We start from the raw sequence: 21,653 nt of genomic DNA, 5'->3' as shown, positions 1-21,653 counted from the left end.
TAAAAAAAAAAAAAACCTTAACAATTCTAAGTCAAACAATTCTTTTTTTTTTTCTCTTTCTTTTTTTAAATCTCGTATATTTTTTTAACTAAATTCTATACAATCTTTAATTACATTAATTTATTATATACCTAATATTTATTTAAAAAAAAATTTTTTGAAACAATTACAAACGTAATAAAAAAATATGTCAATAATTAATTGACGTAAATCAAAATCACTATTGTAGTTACATATTAATTGTTTAATAATGGGATTTGTTATGTATTTTTGAAGGTCGCCCGTCAATAAGATTCACGATTCTTTATCGCCGAATTCATCTAAGGAAAGATTACGAGGTAGCAGACAAAGAACCGGCGAGACAAGGCACGACGAGGCGGGTGAGGTCGACAATGAATTAATCAAGGCTCCGCAGGAAATTAGTCGCGGCGGTTTCGATGATGTGGATGGTACAGCGACGGTGCGAGTGCGTTTCGAGATCGACGGAGCGAAGCCGAAGCGGAATGGAGTGCGATGTGAGAACGAATGGGATGTCGATGATCCACCGCGAGTGTTGAAGAAAAATCAGAGTGCGAACGATAATTTGAGGCCCGAACGACGCGAACGGCGACCGATCGCGAAACAAAATTGCACAAGCGAAGTGAATACGGAGAAGAGACAAGAGAGCTCTTCGCGGCAAACGGATCGTGATGTGAAAGTCGGTAAAGACGAGAAAAATGCGAATGACGAACTGGACTATTCTCGGATAAGCGGAGAGAACCCAGCGATTGTTGACATCGTTCAGCATTTGGTGGAATCCAGGTAATTACTGAAAATAATATACGCTATATTAAACGTACTATATATACGTATCATTTTAATATCACGTCTTCGCTCTCTTACTGTTCTAATTAAACTTAGATAGATGATTAAAATAAATAAAATATAAAATAAACACAAGAATCTCTAATGTCTTCGAAATAATGGAATAATAGATTATATAACATTTACAAATATCCAATATTCTTTTAACACTTTAATGCCACGTCTTCACTATACTCTCTCGTTCTGACTGAACAGCGAGAAAAATAAATTAGAATAAATTAAAAATAAAACAGAAGAAATATTAATGTCTTCAAAATTGCGGATAATATTAAATTGCGGATAATAATATTAAATAACTTTTATGAATGTACGATACCCAGTGAAAAATGATAATGGATGGAATCGACATCGAATTGACGTCAATTCGATATCGATCTCATTATCATTTCTCATTGAATATTCTTTTAAATCCAATTATAAGTGAAAGGCGAAGAAAAAATGAACGAATTAATGCAAATTTTATTTTACAAGGCAAAACAGTGTAATATCTCTTTTTTTTTTATGTTTCAAGGTACAATCCACAAACCGCAACGGAGAAGAGAATAAAAAGGATGCCATCATGTCGTCGTCAAGAAACTTCGAAGGAGATAGATCTAGTGGGTAAGACGGCGGGTGTTGTGCGTTAAAGTGTAGAACAGGTCTGCGGTATGAAATGATCCAGAGAAAATTATGTCGGAATTAAAGCGAGATCTTCCGGTAGTTTAGGCTTGTTAGGGTTGTTTAGGATCAACCAGTGCGCTAACCACAATACAGGATCGGCCGGTTTTTGCTTGCAACACTGTAAAGGGTGATTTATTTAGAATAAATCGTAGAATATTGAACTGAAAAAATTATCTGCAAAATATATCGTAAATTTTTGTCGATAAAAATTACTTTACCATTGTCAAACCTTCAATAAGAACGGGGTTAATAGTTTCCCATAAAAAATCTTCGGCCATGTCGTCTCTTAGCACAGGTTCAGTTATAACTGAAAACAAGTTGTGAAGAAAAATAAAAAAAGATTTCTAGTTTAACATCGAAATAACGTTAAACATTTAAGAAATTAAGTATTACAGAAAAATAAAACAGAAAACAACATTTTACATCTAGGAAAGAAAAAATGGATTTCTTTCTCGGCCTGTTCGCGATTGCAGCTGCCATGGATAGCATTTTTTAAGTTATCTCCTTTGCGACCATATTTCGCTCGAAGACTGTCAGGAAAATACAAACGCGCTTCTGTTACCTAAAACGATTCTTAAAATAAATCAAAAGAAATTGATTTTTCAAGTATCATTTGAGAATTCTAATAATCTTAACGTATAAAATTTGAAAATATGGCCAACCGTGATCGGTCCTATAATTCTTTTCCATTCTTCAACAGCGTTCTGTTTTGCTAATACAAATACTATAATAGATCCTGAGGACATATATGCCACCAGATTAGGAAAACTTAATTCGCCGAAGCGATTGTTGTAAAACTCTGCAACTTGTTCAGGCGTCAGCTGCAGCCAACGAGTCTGACAAATCTGAAATCCTTCTTCATATATTTGATTCTCGATTTCCTTTCTGTAAATCACCGCTTCCGGCTTTATTATGGCCAATGTATATTCGATTTCTGGTTCCTCTTCAACGGTCTTCTTAATTTTGTTTGTCTCAAGCACAACAGAAACCGCTGACGATTTAAAACTCTCTTCATCATATTTAACAAATTCATCAGAATAATCATCATCAGATTTTGTGGGACAAACAAATTTATACTGCAATTATCAAGTAACTGATAATGGATATTCATTATTTGTTTACGACAAATAATCTTTACAAATAATTTTATTGCGTTTCCATTTATCGAAGATATTTCTAATTGATGACTTACTATTCTGCTTGATCCACTGGAAGATTGTGTATCTATTGACAAAGTTTTTGTAGAAACGCATACCGTATCACTGCTACTGGATTGTACGAAATCGATTGGCATCCTATCAGATCCATTGGGAATTGTATATTCAAGGATATTTTTTCCAGGACGATACGGTGTAGGACACTTCGAAAAAAGAGTTACAGTTACTGGATCGATTTTCTGAATAGTTTTATCATGTTGCTTTTGCGAACAGTCACACATTTTTATCTCACACACAATCTACACTTTTTATAATTTTTTTCTATTGTGCTTGTTTACGTTTAAGGAAAAGATTTAATTGATTGGCATACAATCAATAAAATTTTCCTATTTGTGTCATTTATGGTTGCGAATATTATAAAAGGTTATATCAAGCTTCGATATTTATTTGTTCTGCCATTGTCATGGTAAAAGCACTAACTTTTTTAAATTATTCCTGCAGTGATCTTTTTAATCTCCGATTGGCGCCGCTACTTCAATTATCGCCATGTTTTCTTAACGAGAGTTTACTCTGCGATAAGTTAGCAAAGTTAAGAACATACTACTTGCGTAGGTGCATTCATTTTTAATGCTAATGTTGTACGAATATTTATCCAGCGATAACGGCTTTGAATTACGCAAATTTAAAGATTATACTATTAACTATTTAATATTATTTCCGCAAAATTAATTATTACGATATGCTTTAAGGCGTGCTTGAGCATTTATAATTTTTATTCAATTATTCCTTTCGATTAACTTTCAGATTCTCCAGGCAAACCGAGCGATAATGCCAACGTTGTTGTTAATGCAGCCCAGAAAGAGAATAATCAAGAAACCTCCAACGAGACGACGACGGTGAAAGTATTACCGGAAGTGACAGTACTACGCACTACGAATATAAGAAAGACAAGCATATCCATGCCCAGCAAACTCAACGAAATGGACGATCTTCGAATAGACAGACAAAACGTAAGTTAAATTATATTAATAAAGCGACAATATATAATTACTATTGCAATAATCCTTACTTTGTGAAAATTCATATGTTATATATGTGTGTCATTAATCCGAGGGATCTATCATTAAAATATATCGAGGAATTTTGACGACTCATATAAGTTTATGTACAGTATATTGCCGATTCTGTTAAGTTGATAATGATAGGCTAGAACTTGACAAAATTCGTAGCCAGTCGCGTCACTCAGCGACGGTCACGTGAGCGCACTCAGTACCGTAGCATAAGTTTTTAGCGATTCTTCCTTCAAATACTTAATCCTCTAAAATTTTATTCATTACCCTTTTGAAAGCATATTTTTGCAAAGTCGCTTCGATTGCTGATGTTGAAAATTGTCGAATTCTTTCCTGTCTTTTTTTAATTTTACTACAGCTGATTCCGTTATACCATAAGCCTCCGCTATTTCTCTTTCAGATAATTCTTTGTCAAAGTTTTCAATTACCTCCATCTTTGTTTTAATAGATAAATAAATTCTTCGGCGATTTCTTTCCACTCGACTTCACATTTGTTTATATATTTTGACATCGCTATTAATACCCGCATCGCATCGGCATTTTCGAAAATATTCGCACATACGTAGCTGCCGATTCTAACTTCGCAAGTTCCCTCCATGCGCTTATCACTTGTTGGAGGAAGAAAACTTGACAAAATCAGATTTGACAGAATCAGCACTGTAAATATTAGAAGAGAATGACACAAAATATACTGATGACGACAGAAATATTCCTTATATATCAAAAGAAAAAAGAGCTAAAGCCATTGCACGTAAAATTTTTAGTCCTAATCGTAAGACCATAAAAAGCGATAAATTGAATGGCTACCGCGTCGAGGCAAGTGATAAGTCACGTGACTGTTATCACGAGTGAAACGTCATAACCTCAAAGCAGTGATCATAGTCGTAAGATTCCGTTTCGTCGAAAGATTGCAAGCCTTATTATCAAGCAACGGGAAAAACAGTCACGTGATTTATCCCTTGCCCCAACGCGATATATAGTTAACCAATTTATTACTTTTTATAGTCTTACGACTGAAACTTTTACGTGCAATGACCTTTACACTTTATATGCTCGCTTGAAAAAGGTACCAAAAGTCATCAAACAATAACATTCCGCATATTTCTTATTCACTGACTAATCAGTATCAGTTCCTCAAATAATGGAGACAACATGTATTGCTTCTCTTCATTTTCGCACATTTATGAAAAGAAGCTTCATGATCATACAACTTAATTTCAAGTGATTAATATATGACGATTTTTCACTAAGGAAAAAATTCGATCTGTACTTTCGAGTTATAGTTGAAAGCTCTGTTAATAATATAATAATTGGTGATTGTTATATATAATCGGTGATTGTTATACATAATCGAGGATCGTTATTTATAATTTTATGTTAACTTTATTATCAAGTTAAGTGTTTTACATTATATTGTATACCGCAAGAAAAAACGGAGAAAGAAGCCAATAAATAGTATGGATCGGTATGAGTGGCACAAGACAGACATCAAGGATCACAGTTTGATATATTCCTTGGAGAATGCCTTGGCTATTGCAAAAAAAAGCAAATTGAATGTCATTCAGGAGGTGCGATTAAAAACAATTCACAGAATAAAGGCCGATATTCATAGTCCATATCCTTATTTTAAGTCAGTCTTAAGTAAGAACTACTAATGTCTTACTTAAGACTTTCTTAAGATGTTAATACGGCTCTGTGACTGATATTCTTATATTTTAAAACTGTCTTAGGTATAATTTTAAGACGTCATGAATCGAGCAGAGAACCATATATATAATTAGCATCTTAAGATATTTAAGACGATTTTAAAATAAGAACACTATGAATACCGTTCTGTATTCCCTGATTTATAACATTGATTTATAATATTTTAAGATTGTATCTAAGATGATTTTAAATATAAGAAAGCCGACTATAAATACTGGTCAAAGAATTCCAAAAATTCTATTGATTTAATAAATATCGCAGCAAATTAAAGGAAAAAAACTTTAGACAAACATTATATACGAATCTTGTATATTAAAAATAATAAAATATAATCTTCTTTTATGATTTTTAACGATAGTCTTCTTTTACAATTTCCGACAAATCCAACGTTTCTTTCTATTAATCATCTATTACAATATTCGTTCTCGCGTGTCACTTTAGAAAAAAAAAACAAAAGCTTTTTCAACAATATATGTGTTACATAACGTTTATTGTTTGCGAGTTACTCTGCAATATTCTACTTCGTAAAAAAACAAGTAGTTTACTCGACATGAACGGTAATATTGTTTCGCAATGTTATATTTTAGATTGAACTGTTTAAACTGTATTTTTTATAATTTTTTATATTTTCTTTGTCCTTTCTTTTTCTTTTTGAGGTTTAATCATACATCTTTTATTTTAAATACGCAAGATTTGAATGAATACAGGTGAAAATCTTTCATATTTCTGAGATTTTTTAGTTTAGCATCACAGATATTTGAGAAGAAACACAAAGTTTCGATAAGGTCAATAATTACGCGACGTGGTATCGATCATCAAGACAATATATCAGCAATTTTTAATCGAACGTTACTGCGTAACGTATTAATACTTACATTCAAAGAATATTGCCATGCTATGTAATTAGCGTAACGTTAATATTTTTAGAACGAAGGTCGAAAAATGTCCTTGAGTGACGTTTTGCTACAAAGAGACGGTACTGAGTGATACTGCCTAAAATATTCCATTTCTTGTTTGCTAAATTTTCCACTTGATATAGATGTGTAGTAAACATTGCTGATAAAGAATGCATTTCTGCATACGGTCATTGTACTTAATTATTTATCGCAATTTATACGCTTAACAATATTGTTTCGAATATTTCACATATTCCTGTTTGCAATTTTTCAGTATTAATTTGAAAAAAGAGCGTTAAAAACAAGTAGCATAAATCTAGATAAATATAAGATTCAATAAAATATTAATAGCAGTGATGTCTCTTATCGGTAGTATTTCTTCACGGATCAAATGTCAATAAAAAATAAGATGAACACTACACGCGTAAATCGAAGCGCATCATTGCACAATGCTTTAATGATCCATGTGAGAAGACGCAAATGACGTGATCGATAAAGATTTACAGCCTTAATTGACAATTGATCGACTATTTGATTTATCGTACAGGTGTTGACGTGGGTCAGTCATGCTTATTTACACCTGAATTTCGGATTGTGATGTTTCAGGGTACCGCTTCGAAATTTACGAGAGACGAGAGCGAGACCAGCAGCAGCGTGACTTTCAGTAACAGTGGCTCAACCCCGAATGGAAGTCCTCTGGGATCCGAAACTGAAGAGGAAGCAAATGATGAAGAATTGGCTAAGTGAGTGTTAGATTCGTATTGATTAAGATTAAGAGACGAATTGGAGAAAAGAATAAAGTTAAAAACCGGTTCTGCGTGTTTATGATTTTGACTAGTTTATGATTTATAAATTTGTATCGGACATAATGCCATATGGTTCCGATTAATTTAGTATTAGAATTTCAATTTGTTTAACGATAATTAAAGTTTTGTTAACGATTAGTTGGCTTCAATAGATTATTCACAGATGTGTGTGTGTGCAGTTCATATATAATCCAAGTGATGCTTTTCTATGAACTTTCAAGTCTTGAGTCGACGAATGATAATGTCGTAGCACAACATATTACATGCTGCTATATTTGCCTTTCCAATAATGATCTGATTCGCACTTATGTTAACCCGTTTCAACCGCTTAATAAATCTAAAAATGCTATCACCGAGTTTGAGATCGGAGAAACCGAACAGCCCCGTGTAGCTTACTCGCAGGAGACGGATATTTCGCCTGCAATTTTCTCTCGGTGATATGCGCTCTAAATGCGCAATTTGCATTGTAACACCCCACTAGACGCATACACGAGGTACTGTTTATCGTTCTCACTTGCGGTCGCCTTCTGACTGGACGGATAAAACAAGCGTACCTATCTGACTGTATTCACGGTCATCGTAAGCATCATCATCGTCAGGTCCGACCTTCCTTCATATCGCTTCAGGGTTATCGCACTATAAGAGTTGGCTCCCGTAATCGTTGGTTTCGGCTAACAGTCGCCGCTCGAACGCAATTATAGTTTCCTCGCTTTTTCGTATATATATAATTGTTCAAAATTTTCTACTATTTTTCGGACTTTTTGCGTCAAATATATGAGTGCATATTGAGTATTTAAAAATATTATGTTTGTAATTGTGGTTTTCGCATCGAAAAAATGACATAGTTCAAAGATTATATGTATAAAATATAAACTTAAAACCAATTAAAACATTAGCGAAGATATCAGTTCAATAATTCAATTATTAATTTATTACACAATATCAGTTTATCAATCTATCAATTAAAATATCAATATCTCTGCTAAGACGGCAAAATGATTCCCAGATACGATATTGGTAGCGCTGTATCATTGCAAAGGTACAATGATATATATCGATATCTTCCGAAAAATCTGAAACAAAGAAACTCACTGTTTATTTATTTAAGCCCACTTTAGTTAATCTGTAATTTTTGCGTCAGTTTCCAAGATAGAATTTTATTTATAATGTTATACGCTGTGTATTTTAATATCCGTGTATTTATGCATTTTTTTATACCTATATATTTTGATTCCTCGATATTTTTTGTATTATGTAGCAAAATTATAAATAGAATTCTGATACAAGAGTAAGTTAGATCGTCTATATTTTTATATATAATCGTTTGTCTTTATGATGTTACCCAGTCGATACTAACTAAAAGTAATATAACATCGATAGATCTGTTCGCGTTGCATGAACTTTTTGCGTTCAGTTCTTCACTTTCTTTATCTTCCACGTCTGAATATATTATATTTATCCTGTTATAAGTATAAAAGTTTTCAGGCAAGCAACGTGAACAAACCTAATAATATAATTTCGTACTCAACAATGTAACTGTTACGTAACAACATATATCACTACGTTTATTGTTTAATGCGAAATTATAACATTGATGTTATATTGCTTTTAGATTGTGTTGAATGAGTAATGATGAACTCGAAATTTTCTTTTGCAGAGTACCACTGCAAGCTCCACCGCGAAGGAAAGGCAGAATTGTATCATCCTCGGTCAATGAAAAAATGGCAAACGACACCACGGAACTTTCGGGTGTGCAAAGCGCGACTTCCACGATAACCAGCGTGAATAGTATTAGCAGTCTTTTAAAGGAGAAATTGCAATTATCGTTACCACAAGCATTGCGTAACAGTGCAAGACGTCAGAATGCTGATTATAGGTAAAGCGACCGAAAGTCGCGCATAATTATTTATCATGTCGAAAAATCGAAGTTCTATAGAATTTAAATAATAGATATATTGAAAGTTCTATAGAATTTAAATAATAGATATATTGAAATTTTTAATAAGAACTGTACATCAATTATTCGTATCATAATGATTGTTTAAAAGCATTTAATAATTTTTTGAAATCATTTTTCTACAGGCTTAAAGCATTTGTTGGTATCTTGTTCCTCTGCATCGTTTTCCTTGTCGGCTTCGCTCACATTTATTACACTCAGCATGTTCTACAACGAGCTTATTTTGAGAAATTTAGGTGAGCACCCATTGTGATGAAATATTACACATTAAAATTATATGTATTAGCGCATTATTGAAGAAGTGATATTTCGATAGTCGGCGGCATCGCTTGTCGTCTACTCTGAAATAACTTTCGGTCGTTTGCCTCTGCCAGGAAGCGCTTAATGGAATACATTAAGGCTCGTTTATCGTGCTGATCTCGTGCCAGTCTCAAAATGTGTATTCAATTGGTAATCCAACGTGCACGCTTAACTTCTCAGGGGCTACATTATCTTAGAGTCGTGGGAGGAAGATCTCAGTACCGATTTTTTTTATTCAATATTTTACACAATAAATTTTTCTTTATCACTGTACATAGAGCTTGATAAATACGATTATATGTATAATTTCCTTTAATTTTCTTCATTATTTCTTATGAAGTTTAAGAAAGGTTTCTCTCTAATAATTATTTATATCGATTTTGTTTTCAGATTCAATAAAAACGAAAGAGTGATGAGAGTCTACAGCAGTTCCGGAGCGGAAATCATTGCTGCGCGACTTGGTGAGGGTATTCCACCAAACACAGGGGTGTATCCTTGCCTTCCTCATCATCAACGACAAGACTCGGTCTGCCTTGAGTGGTTACAGCAAACGCGGCTTTACCTCGCGCACACGAAACGCGAGGGTATGTACTGCTACCACGTCACCTGGCAAAGTCTAAGTCCTTACTACAATCCCAAGGACTGCTTCGACTGGTCTTCGAAGAGAGGCCATTGGTATGGCGCCGGACAGATACAGAACATGGTGTATCCTCTGGAACGCGGCCGCCTAGAGCTGAGCCCATTTATCACGGGCGACGTAAGGAAACACCCGTTTGGCAACGTGCTGAAAAGATACTTCCTGAATTCAAAGGGTGCTACAATCTTGGTGGATCCCGAAACACCGCTTTATGTCTCAATCAACGCTAATCGTACCAACGACTTTTGCCTTCAGGCGAAACATGACGCCTTTGCTTATATTAATCATTTGACGCCGCTACCTCAGCTTAACTACACTATCTGCGCGACCGACAACATGAAGAGTTTGCACTCCTCAATGGCGGAGAAGTCTCTGTGGGACGGTTTGAAGCCCGATGAACTGCACGCCGTTCATTCTCTGCTGTCCGAACCAGTTTGGCAAATCTCGCCCATCAATGAGGCGGCCATTTACAACTATACAGAAGATGTGATCGCGCTGGGATTCCTTCGTCAAGGGCATGTCCTATTGAGTGAGGAATGGCAACCCAATCCAGGTGATTTCGTCTTAGACGAGGAACGATTCCCTTCTATGGAGGAAACTATCAATATTATTCATCGCAGAGGATTTAGAATAGTCTTCAGCATCCAGCCGTTTATCTCTACAGAATCCATCAACTTCAAGGACGCTGTCGCTAATAGATTACTGATCTCCGAAAGAGGAAGCGATCCTAGGATTCCAGCGTTGACAAGGTTGTTAATCAAGAATTTATTTATAAAAATTATTATAAATATATATTTTTTTATTATGACATATTTTTATAATCTGGCCGTGAGAAAATTTTTAAAAAGATTTATATTTAATTTCAGGTACAAGCAAAGTAACAGCGCCGGCGTGCTCGACATTACAAACAACAAGACCTTACCGTGGCTACAGACTAAGCTCGAGAGCCTCATCATGAAATACCATGTCGACTCGTTTTACCTCGATTTGGGCACTGCCCAAGATATGCCGCATTATTACAAATGCGAGCAGCCTCTCACGAATCCTGACCATTACAAGACTATCTTTACCCGTTCGATATTAGGCACCATACCCGTAATCGGCGTTTCAAGCGCCATTTCCAGACCACGGGCACCTGTCTTCGTGTCTCTGCCTCCCTTCCCGTCGTCCTGGAAGGCCATCAAGACCGTCATCCCCACCGTTCTCAGTTACGGCATGATCGGCTATCCGTTCATCATGCCAGGAGCGGTAGGCGGCGATGTGGCACTCCCGATGTCAGACAACAATCCAGATAATGACTACGAAGTAGATTTGCCAGATAAAGAACTTTACATCCGTTGGCTGCAGCTGTCCACCTTTTTGCCCGTGATCCGCTTCACTTATCTACCAAGCAAGTACTCAGATGAGTCGGTCCTGGAAATCGCCAAGAGACTGACTACTTTGCGGCAGAAAACGGTTACGCCATTACTGAAGAAGTACGCGAATGAGACTCTGGACACCGGTTTGCCTATTATCAGGCCACTTTGGATGCTGGATCCGGCCGATCCGGCATGCCACGTAGTGGTCGATGAATTTTCCGTAGGCGAAGAATTGATCGTGGCGCCAGTGCTTTATTCCGGTAGCAGGCAGAGGGAGGTATATTTGCCGGCTGGAGTCTGGAGGGACGGTATCGACGGAAGCCTAAGGAAGGGCTCAAGATGGATTCATAATTACAGAGTAGCTGAGGATAAGATCGCATATTTCGTCAAAATGCCAGACAATACGAGATTCTGAAAGATACGATGTCACTTCACCTTTTTACATCTGATGCGATGCAGGATAATATTGTCAAAGAATTTTGAGATCGATGACAAGGTTTGCTCGTATACAAAATGAATCATCACGACGAACGATTTGCCAGTATGATGAATACTGAACGCGCTTATCTACAAATTTTTATCGATTGTCTCGATTCTTTATTAAATGTACAAGATGAACTTGTTCCTCGGCAAGTCCCGAAAGTGCAAAAAAATAATCGTGCATTAACAAACATATATCATTGCATTTAAAACGACAAGAATTTTGCAAATGCGATGATGTATTAAATAAATGTATTTACAAATTGCGATTATATTAAATAGATATGAAATCAATATCGTGATCTTTGGCAGAGTGCAACAGGATTGTTATGTAGGGATAAATACTTAACGACATGTAAAGCCATGAGAGATTTACACGTACATTAGTTGAGAATGCAATATTTAACAAAAATATATTGAAAAGATTTGATAATAAAAGTATCCAATGTTACTGTATTCTATAGATATGAGATTATTGTATCAACATTAGTATTATATTATTACAATGCATATCATAGACCAAATATCGATACACATTAAAAAAAACAAGAATCAATTGTAGATTTAACTTAAGCTGTCAATTATATTTATTTTACCTAACAATGTGGTTTTACATTTCTCTCTACCTTTTAATAATCCATTAGTAAAATTGATTTATGTTATTTAAAAAAAAAAGACATTTTTTAATAATATAAAAAAATAAAGAAGTGAATACAATTGACGAGAATGTATCTGAACGCAGTTTTATAGGGCGCACGGGGCTATTTATTTTTCCTCCTTTTTTTCATTACAAACTTACACGACATATAAAACAAAATACGTGAGCATGCAGAAGCGGGATACGAAACTGGTGCGATTCCAAACTGATTTAACTTGACGATATTGCAGTCACGAAAATATGTATCTCACGTCACGATCATAGTAATTCGAACGTAGAGATTATTTTCGCGTATTTGCAGCATCGAGTTCTGTACGCAGCGGTATCACGCCGGTTTTGATCCTTGTGCAAAAACATCTCAAACAGGCGGCTGATCTACGGTCGATCGACGAGGAGAAAATCAAGACGCGTGAGGCACACAGGCGACAAATTCTAAGGTATAGTGTATATTTATTATATTATCATTTTTATCATATAGCGTAACATCGTTATTTCTATAATAATAATAATAATAATAATCATAGCACCATGAACACTCCACAGTAAGTTTTTTTTTTTTTTTTTTTTTTTTCTTTTAATTCGTTATTCGAAAAGAACGCGACGCGCTGATGCACTGCGACGGGTGAGAACCGCGATCGTGTAATCGTATAATATATAAGGAACTCGAACAGCACTAAAATATCAGAGAATATCCAAGCAACGTTCGGCGGTACAATCACAGCTTTCTCGGAACGTTCCTTGAACGTTTCTCCGAAATCTTTGTCGATCTCGCGCTGTCTCGCGCCGGAAACGCGAAGTCTCGCACTCTCGTTGCGCAACAACGAGATTTTCGACTGGATCTTCTCTTTTATCTCTTTGCGCCAGGAAACGTGATTTCTGACTAGAGCTTCTCATAGAATATCTGAGAAAATTTCACGGTGGAGGAAAGGCGCATCTTTTGATTTTTGTCGATTCGTGCCGTCTGTCCGGCTCGTGGGATAAGAAGCGATCGAGGGAAAAAAGCGCGAGCGAATCGAGAAACGTCGAGAGCGGAAGATCGCCATTTTCCTCCATTACCGGAACGACTGACAATTTTTCTCTTCTAATTAATAACATTATTATTAATTGTTCTTTATAGAGGAAATCATCGATATCACCGTTCTCGCACCCGTCGGGCACCGCGATTTTAGGGGTTCGTAGAGGTGTTGAGGCTCACGTTTTTTATATCTCGCTCTCTCCCTCTCTCTCTCTCTCTCTCTCCCTCTCTCCTGCTTTCTCTTTCTCGCTCTTTTTCTCTGTCTTTCTTTCTCACGCTCTCTATTACTTCCTTTCTTATGTACTTTGTTCATATATTATATAGATATCTGTATATATAATATATATTTTCTTCTTCCCTCATATTTCCCGCTAATCTGTTTCGGTGAAAGCTCGTTCCTAATCATTTATTTGTTCTTTTTTTGTTATTTTTATACTTTTTATTTAAATTACTCCAATAAATTCATTGTTTATTTAATCTATCCTGCGCGCATCATCATCGATCGACAATAGCTTCTCATTTAATAGTTTATTAATTTATTTTGTTTTGTTAAATTGAATTTCATAATTTTAACATCCTACCTAGATAACTGGTCATTATATTACTTGTCAATAAATAATACGTAAATACATAGGTACACATACTTCATCGTCATCATCTCTCTCCCTCCTTTCTCTCTCTCTCTCTCTCTCTCTCTCTCTCTCTCTCTCTCTCTTTCTTTCTTTCTTTCTTTTACTCTTACCTTTCTTTCTACTTCTCTCTTAAATACTTTTCTCTTGCACGTCAATTCGCTATCATACGTATGAAGGTATCGATAAATATAAAAATTCTTTATTCAAGTATATGATAGAAAGAGAACGATGATGATGATGATAATGACCCTCTCTCATGAACGTAATCGTAATATCAATAATATTAATAGTAATCGCAATAATAATAATAGTAGCACAATAATATTATTCGCAAAGATAACAAGCATAATAGTCATTAAAAATAATTGGTATGATAATAATCGTATTTATAACAATATCGATCGTTCTGGTCTATCTTTTTCGATGTCCCTTACGCCTATTCTTTCTCTTTCTTCTATACGTTTCTTTCTATTACAAAATTCTCGCTCGTCCTCTCTTTCGCCGATTGGCGAAATAAAATCTTGGTCGCGCATGTCTCCATAAAACGACATTGTTAGACTCTCGCTTTCTTGACGACTGATTTTCGAATAAACGCGCCTCTGCGTCCGGTGAATGCGATTTAAAAAAAAATGATCATGAAACGCAAACAAAGAATGAACAATAAATAATCGGACGAATGACAAGATGAGCACGTAGGCGATAGATACATATGTATGCGCATGGGAAAGTAAATCTCGCGATCGAAACAGAAAATCCTGTGTAACTTACAGGCGGTAAAAAACTTACGCACTAATCTATAGAAACTGGGCCCGAAGGCCACTCTATCGCTTCTCATTTGCAGCGACAAGACAAATCGCTTTCATCGCCGTCTCCCCCGATATCACCGTATCTCAATATCGTCATCAACGATCGGTCTAATCGAGCACCATCGTTTTCGTGTAGGCACGAATGTGTCTCGTATAGAGGAGAGCTTTCTCCGACTTTCATTCAGCGAAATCCGCTTTTAATCATCAAGATCACGCTTCAACCAGATAATACATACGAAAGACGTCCTGATCTTTTAGGCGTTCTCATTTTTCAAACATTACTTAGAATTCTCTTGATTCTCATAATAAAATCATAGGATGTCTATTGACACGACAGTCTATCATTTTTGTGATATTAATTTAATTTCGTCAAAGTATTATTTGCGTCTGATCTCGCAAGAATGGTGAGTAAAGGTGTCCTCTATAAGTTACAGTTCGATATTGTGCTTAATCGCACTTGTCTCTCTGTTTTACTTCTTGTATATCAATTCTCCTTCTGGCCTATATATTCTCCTGTAATTCCGGATAATCAACTTCTACGTACACGTTCGGTACATCCTTAAATCGCAGCTACAGTCACTTTCGCATCGAAACCGACACGTTTTGATTTCGATTCGAATTTAATTAATTCAAGACGATACATCGACTCGACATGACACTGTCGGCATGCGACAATTGCGATCTAGGGGTACACACGCAGGGTCGGCACTAGATGGATTTTTTAAGGTACAATTATAAGAATATTAAGAGTCAAGATATTTGGTACGACCCGGTTTTTTTTTCAATCTTTTAGAAAAGATGGGGTATTCCCAGACAGCATAAATGTCCAAAATTCATAAAAAAACATTCGAAAGAACTTAGTTTCCCAAAAGTTTTTTATGTAGTACAGACAGTTACTGTGTACATGCATTTTGAACCTTTGCACTGTTTGAGCAAAACTTAACCGCCATCAACTGCCTCACGAAGACTCGCTGATAAACACGTACTCCTGCATCAGGAAGTCATAGTATACTTTCGCCGTAAGATGAAAATGAATGGAAGGCCTGCCATCGACTTACTAAAAATAATCATATCTTATGTAGAATCTCAAATAAGCGCGATGTTCGGCACATTTTCTTTCCGCGTTATCATATCGTTGTAGTCGTCTTATGTCATGTTTTGACTTAAAACATCTCAGTTAAAAAAATGTTAAGTACAAAAAGTTTGATCTTAATCATTCCCCGAATGCTGATTTCACAACCAAACCAACGACAAACCGCGAAGTTCATCTAGGAACGAATATTTATTTAAAGATGAACGATTGGCCTTCTTCAGACATTGTCGATACTTCAGAAAATAGCGATACTTCAGAGAACATCGGTTCTCACGCAGTTGGGATTTAAGTACCGCAACAGATAGAACTTTGTTCGATCTGTCGATGACGTGATTTCTTATAGCGGAAATTTTAACCCCTTTCTTTTGATTACTTCTCTTCCTTAAGCCTTTCTTTTGACGCTACGTCACGGTTAAGCATCTCTAGCAACTCTTTCTTCAAGGTCCATCAATCAGTTTTCTCTGCCATCATCGTTTTTCTTTTGAAGAATTCTTTTGGACAGGTTATTTTTCGCTTGATAAATCCTCCTCTATCTTAGGAGTTTACAAATGTCTTCAGGTATTTCCTCGAATCATATCTCGAGAAAACTTTCCTGCAATACCTGACTGTGATAGATGAACTGTAAAATTATTTGTGCAACGCTACAATTATTTGATTACTGTAAGATACCTTTTAATTTTCGTATCTGATACTTCTTTTAATAGGAATAGTGAGACGATACATAGCCAGGTCAAGATTTTGGATGCGGTCCACTTGACACTACAAATATTTCGAAGTATTTGATTAACCAATCGGAAGAAAGAATTTTATTAACTGATTTTATTAACTAATCAAAAAATGATTTAAATTTGTAATATCAAATGAATCGCAGCCTTTATTTCTTTCATAAAACAATGTCATTGTCCACTATGCAAATCTCGCGCCAATATTATTAATATCTGCAAAATCCATATCAAATTAAAGATCGAGATTAACCAGTCAAAAGAAAGAACTAATATCAAGTAATAGCAAACTTTGCTTTGATTAGTCAAATTCAATCTTAATCTGAATCTTTAATTTGATACAGAAATAAAAGATCATCAGTGCTACGATCGCTGTTTTCTAAAGTATCATTCGTATCACAATTTCAGAAAACGAAGGCCTTCAGTCGAAAGTAATTTAAAGAAACGATCGAAGATGAATTGTTCATCCGTCGGATGGACGTTTTTTTGAGACATATCATCATCGCCCTGCACTCTCCACAACAACGAAACGCTCTATATCTATCTCTTCCAGCATCATCCTCGTCGGACTCCTCGGCTAGTTTGGACCGCGTCGTCTGTATGGTTGACGCAGCGAATCTATCAAGTAACCACCACTCCTCCGCGTATCTCTATTCTCTACGATATAGAAACACGACACACAGATAACTCCTACCCTAGTACTTCTCGATGGAATTTAGCTCCGTTTTACCTATGCACGAATAGACATTTATGACGAGAAAGGGACCGTTAGTCACGTAACAACGAAGGATAATGTTTTTGTAGATGAAACGTGGATCGTTCTCCTCGTGCCTCATGTCCTTACGTATCCCGTTAAAGGATAATACGCAATCCATCGACGACACGAACGATAAATCCTCCCGAAACTTGCGCGTCTGTCAAACGCGTATTCTATCTTATTCACGATAGCCATATTCAGCAGAATATTTATTTTACAACTGTTGGAAGTTTTCTTCGTTGAAAAGAATTATTCCTTTAGACATAAAAGTATAATCCAAACTTGAAGAAAATTTCTGACAATTGCAAAATAAATTCTGATAAACGTGGCCAATAGGTCTATTCTTTATCGATGAACTGATGCACTCTAGTGCAATAAGTTGATGTGAAAGAAATATAATATGTTCCACACCTCAACTTATACCATGTGCAGTTCAGAAAATTCTTTGATAAAGAATAGACCTAATGTATGCCTCTCCGCGTAAGTTAAAATGCGGTACTTCTCTTTTCTCTTTTTTTTCTTTTTTTTTTTTAACTGATACACTAAATACTACGCGGTGCTCTTGAAGCGGCAGCTGTGTCAGAGATATTAAAAGTTTTACTTTGATCTGCTGATCGAGGAGAGAATGCGGGCGAGGAGGTCTCGCATCGATTGTTCGATCCGTGTTCAGTGGATCAAAAATAGAAATATCCTAAAATCAATTTATAAGTTTCGATAACTAGCGCACAGATTGTCACAGAACCGCAGCGCTTAAGGACCGTCGTCGCTTTGCGATCAATCGTCGCTCATGCAACGTCATCGCTTTGCTTTAGCTTCAGCGCGAAATCTTCGCAAAAATGTCTTTGACTTGAGCAGTGATCGATAAGATATTGCAGGCGGTATCAGCACACTACGGGCTGCGTACAGTGCAGAATGTGGAAATATAAACATCCGTTGATGAACGTCACTGTTATCAGCTCAACATGAATCTTAATCAAATGTAAATTTCTCCCTATTAATAATCGGCTTCTTAGAAGTAAATAATTAATTTATACCTTGTATCCCCGTGCAAGAAAAGAAACCCTCGCGATCTCTCCCTTATTTTCTCTGTTTCTTTCTTCTCGTCGCCCGCATCGTTTCCTCGCGAAGGAATAAGGAGAACGTCCTAAATTAGATTAAACAATCCCAATTTGAGACCTGAGCGCGATTCCCACAAAATCGGCTTCGCTTCTTCAGGACTGCCTCTACATTGTTCGACGGGATTTCTACGATCCTGCTAGGCCGCGGAGCTATGACCGCGAGGGAATCTCGAAAATTCGAAATGCTGTTCGTCTTCGGGTTCTAGAAGGGGGGTCAGGAATCACCTGACGGGACGGTAGGTCGGCCTGAGCGCTCGACTCTTTTTCTCTTCTTTTTTTCTATTTTTTTTTCTCTTGTAGAAATGGATCCGAAAATGCAGAATGATAACGCATTCCGGATGCCGCTCAGAACTCGACTATTACGGCTGAGCAGGCTGCCAATCCCTAGAACTCGAGCCTGTAGGCGCTGCAACTAGTCTCATGATCCTGGAGATTGATAGTACACCTGGATGCGGACGGCGATAGATCTATGTGGTTCGCCGCGAGCGCTTCCTCGTTATCGGCGACCCAATAGCCCAAAGTATCGGTGTCGTAGGTCGGAATCATGGTTACCTCTGAAAAAAATATAAATAATTAAAAATTAGCAAAGGCTATAAGAATGAATAAAAGAAATAGTCAATAAAAGCCTAATACAGATGTCGAAGCGCAATATTCAAACATTTATTATTAAATTATTACATGAAAAATATATTTATAATAAAATGTAATCGTATCGCAAAGGAGCATTGTTTTAATTCTCCTCAGTAAAAATTAAGCAGTAAATATGAAATTAAAAGAGTTTAAAGGTAAAAATAAGATATAAATTATGTACGGACACCAACAACTATAGATTATTCGCAAGTATAAATGAATTATATTTTGTAAGTTCTAATTGAATATGAAAATATAAATAATATGAAGACATAAAAATTATATCAAAATACTCGGAACATGTATCAAAATGCTCGAAACATGTATAATTAGCGTAGATATTATTTTCATTTGAATTAACATTTGAATATTTATGATAAATCTTAATTGAGATTTAAATCTAATTAATATTGCTTTTGTCATGATCAAGATAAGTTTTGACACAAATTTTGATAAAAAGAAGTTATGATAAAGAAATAAATAAATAAGTAATAAATATTTAGGAATCAATTAAATTGTCAGTTATCAAGAAAAATATAAGTAATATTGATCATTGTAAAATTTGAATTATATTCTTTAATTTTAAATAAAAATAATGTACAAACATAACAACAATTTATCATGAAAAGATGTAAATCTATAATGTTTGCAACATAATCTTAATAAACTTACCGAGATCTTTGTCCTCCCAAGTCTTTTTAGCTTCCAATAGAGCGTCATAGACTTCCCGGCTGGGCTCGGTGCCGCTAAAAACGTAATATCTCGCTCGCACTCTCTTGAAGAATTCTAAGGATGTGTAATACGAATTTCCGTGATGGGGCACATACGCCAAATCCATGTAAACCGGTTGGACCTTATTCTTTGAATCTTTCATCTTCTTCTCGTTCTTACCGGGGCTTTCCGAACGTTTTTTGTTCTTGATATTCTCCGACTGAATCTTCTTCGCTTGTTTCCGTTCTTTTTTCGGTGTACTAGGTGCTCCCTTGTTCGATATCTCATTGGTCACTGGTGCGGGAGAAGGCAGCCTAAGAGGTTCTCCCCAATTTTTTACAACATCGAAATTCAAAGTATCGGAAGTTGCCTCACTTGAGCACGATGGAGATTGAGCAGAGTTCTTCAGATTAAACTTTTTGGGCGGTTTAGGAGACGGCAGCCCAAGAGGGGTTCCCCATCCCTCCAAAGGATCTTTTTTCGAGTCACCCTTTGAATCATCTTTATCATCCCGGAACGAAGATGATGGATGATCTTTTTCGTCGGTAGCTTCATGACGAAGGCTACCATTCGTGTACCTGGGCGCTATTCCGCTGCTGAAGGTCCCTCCGGGCTCCTTCATCTCTTTATCCATCAGAGCTTTATCAAAATCAAGATCGGCCTCGTCGACATATCTCTTTGCGTCCGGTTTTTCGCCGTAATCACCGGCGGGCTCCTTTTCTACTGTGAATCGACTGTGAATGGGATCACTGCTTTTCTGCATACCAGTCTCACCGTGGAAGGTTTTCATAGCAGATATCTGAGGCGGTACCGCTGGCAGCTCACCGTAGAAGCTGCTGCTCATCGCGGCCATCGAGAATTCCACTTGTTTCTGCTCCTCTCGTTTATCAGAAGATGATTCATAGCGATGCGTTGTTTGCGGTGAATATCCGACTTGCGAAGTTGAAGAAAGAGACGAACTGGGTGGTTCATCGTCAGAATAAGTATGTCGTTCTTCGCTGCTACCCCATGGTTGTGTCATGACTTTACTACGTGTGCTACTATGTTCACTCGATGGACTGGCTGGACCACGATCTTTTTCGCTAATTACGTCGTCGGATCCTCCACGTTGCAATTCCGAAGATTTAATGCTGCCGATAATGCTACTGATCGCACTTTCTGCGGCATCTTTACTTGGCAGACGTTCGTCTACCTTCACATCAGTCTTTTCCGCCAACACAACTGTCTCGCCTTTCTCATTTGTCGTTTCTGTGACCTCCCTGGTGGTCGTTACTATTTCACCTTCGTCGGATACCGTCTTTGTAGTCGTAACGATAGTTCGGATCATCTCGCCCGATCTAAATCCTTCCGGTGTGCTCGTAGAGGATCGACAATCGGGTCTTTTATCGGGCGTCGATCTACCCGATACGTGAGGTTGAACTACAGCACCGTCTCTGATCAACGGCGACGTAGGAACCTCTGGCGTAGATTTGCCACTGAAGACGATATCCTTAGGCAACGATATATCTGGTGAAGACTTACCCGAATAACTTTTGTCATCAGTTATAAGTTCTCGTATCAAAGGAGACACCGGATGTTCAAATTTGTCTGCGTCTAAGCGTTCTGTTATTGTAGATAGA

At 36.6% G+C, this 21,653-nt stretch overlaps 3 protein-coding genes across 5 annotated transcripts in view; 1 reads left to right on the top strand and 2 right to left on the bottom strand.

Moving 5' to 3' along the window:
• The window catches only part of LOC108752322 (uncharacterized family 31 glucosidase KIAA1161), a 17,039-nt gene extending 4,560 nt beyond the window's left edge, over window positions 1–12,479 (top strand). The window contains exons 3-10 of one of the 3 annotated variants that reach the window (XM_018493091.1): window positions 277–801; window positions 1,376–1,464; window positions 3,486–3,691; window positions 6,961–7,097; window positions 8,818–9,036; window positions 9,243–9,353; window positions 9,808–10,803; window positions 10,921–12,479. In XM_018493091.1, coding sequence (XP_018348593.1) covers window positions 277–801; window positions 1,376–1,464; window positions 3,486–3,691; window positions 6,961–7,097; window positions 8,818–9,036; window positions 9,243–9,353; window positions 9,808–10,803; window positions 10,921–11,827 — 3,190 coding nt within the window. In that variant the 3' untranslated portion in view covers window positions 11,828–12,479. Of the gene's footprint in view, window positions 1–276; window positions 802–1,375; window positions 1,465–3,485; window positions 3,692–6,960; window positions 7,098–8,059; window positions 8,200–8,817; window positions 9,037–9,242; window positions 9,354–9,807; window positions 10,804–10,920 lie in introns of those variants that run through there. The other 2 variants (XM_018493092.1, XM_018493093.1) reach the window with 2 other exon arrangements.
• LOC108752323 (nucleoside diphosphate kinase homolog 5-like) lies at window positions 1,464–3,121 on the bottom strand. The gene is made up of 5 exons (XM_018493094.1): window positions 2,717–3,121; window positions 2,187–2,600; window positions 1,948–2,086; window positions 1,743–1,831; window positions 1,464–1,642 (listed from the first exon to the last, which is right to left on the bottom strand). Exons 1-5 carry the CDS (start codon window positions 2,960–2,962, stop codon window positions 1,532–1,534), a joined length of 999 nt encoding a protein of 332 aa, XP_018348596.1. The 5' UTR covers window positions 2,963–3,121; the 3' UTR covers window positions 1,464–1,531.
• Window positions 12,480–18,975: 6,496 nt separating the features above from the next.
• Window positions 18,976–21,653, bottom strand: part of LOC108752284 (microtubule-associated protein futsch) — a 53,943-nt gene continuing 51,265 nt past the window's right edge. The window contains exons 10-11 of the mRNA XM_018493011.1: window positions 19,996–21,653; window positions 18,976–19,247 (exon numbers count right to left, since the gene is read on the bottom strand). Coding sequence (XP_018348513.1) covers window positions 19,078–19,247; window positions 19,996–21,653 — 1,828 coding nt within the window. The 3' untranslated portion in view covers window positions 18,976–19,077. The remainder of the gene's footprint in view (window positions 19,248–19,995) is intronic.

Source organism: Trachymyrmex septentrionalis, unplaced genomic scaffold (genome assembly GCF_001594115.1).
Source record: "Trachymyrmex septentrionalis isolate Tsep2-gDNA-1 unplaced genomic scaffold, Tsep1.0 scaffold6, whole genome shotgun sequence".
NCBI lineage: Eukaryota > Metazoa > Arthropoda > Insecta > Hymenoptera > Formicidae > Trachymyrmex > Trachymyrmex septentrionalis.
Note: the sequence above shows the minus strand (reverse complement) of the source record. Positions and strands in the feature narration are given on the sequence as shown.

Coding starts and splice junctions, on each gene's coding strand:
- LOC108752323 (XM_018493094.1), bottom strand. CDS start 2,962: ATGTGTGACTGTTCGCAAAAGCAACATGATAAAACTATTCAGAAAATC. Junction 2,601..2,716: donor CCAGTGGATCAAGCAGAATA/GTAAGTCATCAA, acceptor TGATAATTGCAG/TATAAATTTGTTTGTCCCAC. Junction 2,087..2,186: donor GAATTATAGGACCGATCACG/GTTGGCCATATT, acceptor GAATCGTTTTAG/GTAACAGAAGCGCGTTTGTA.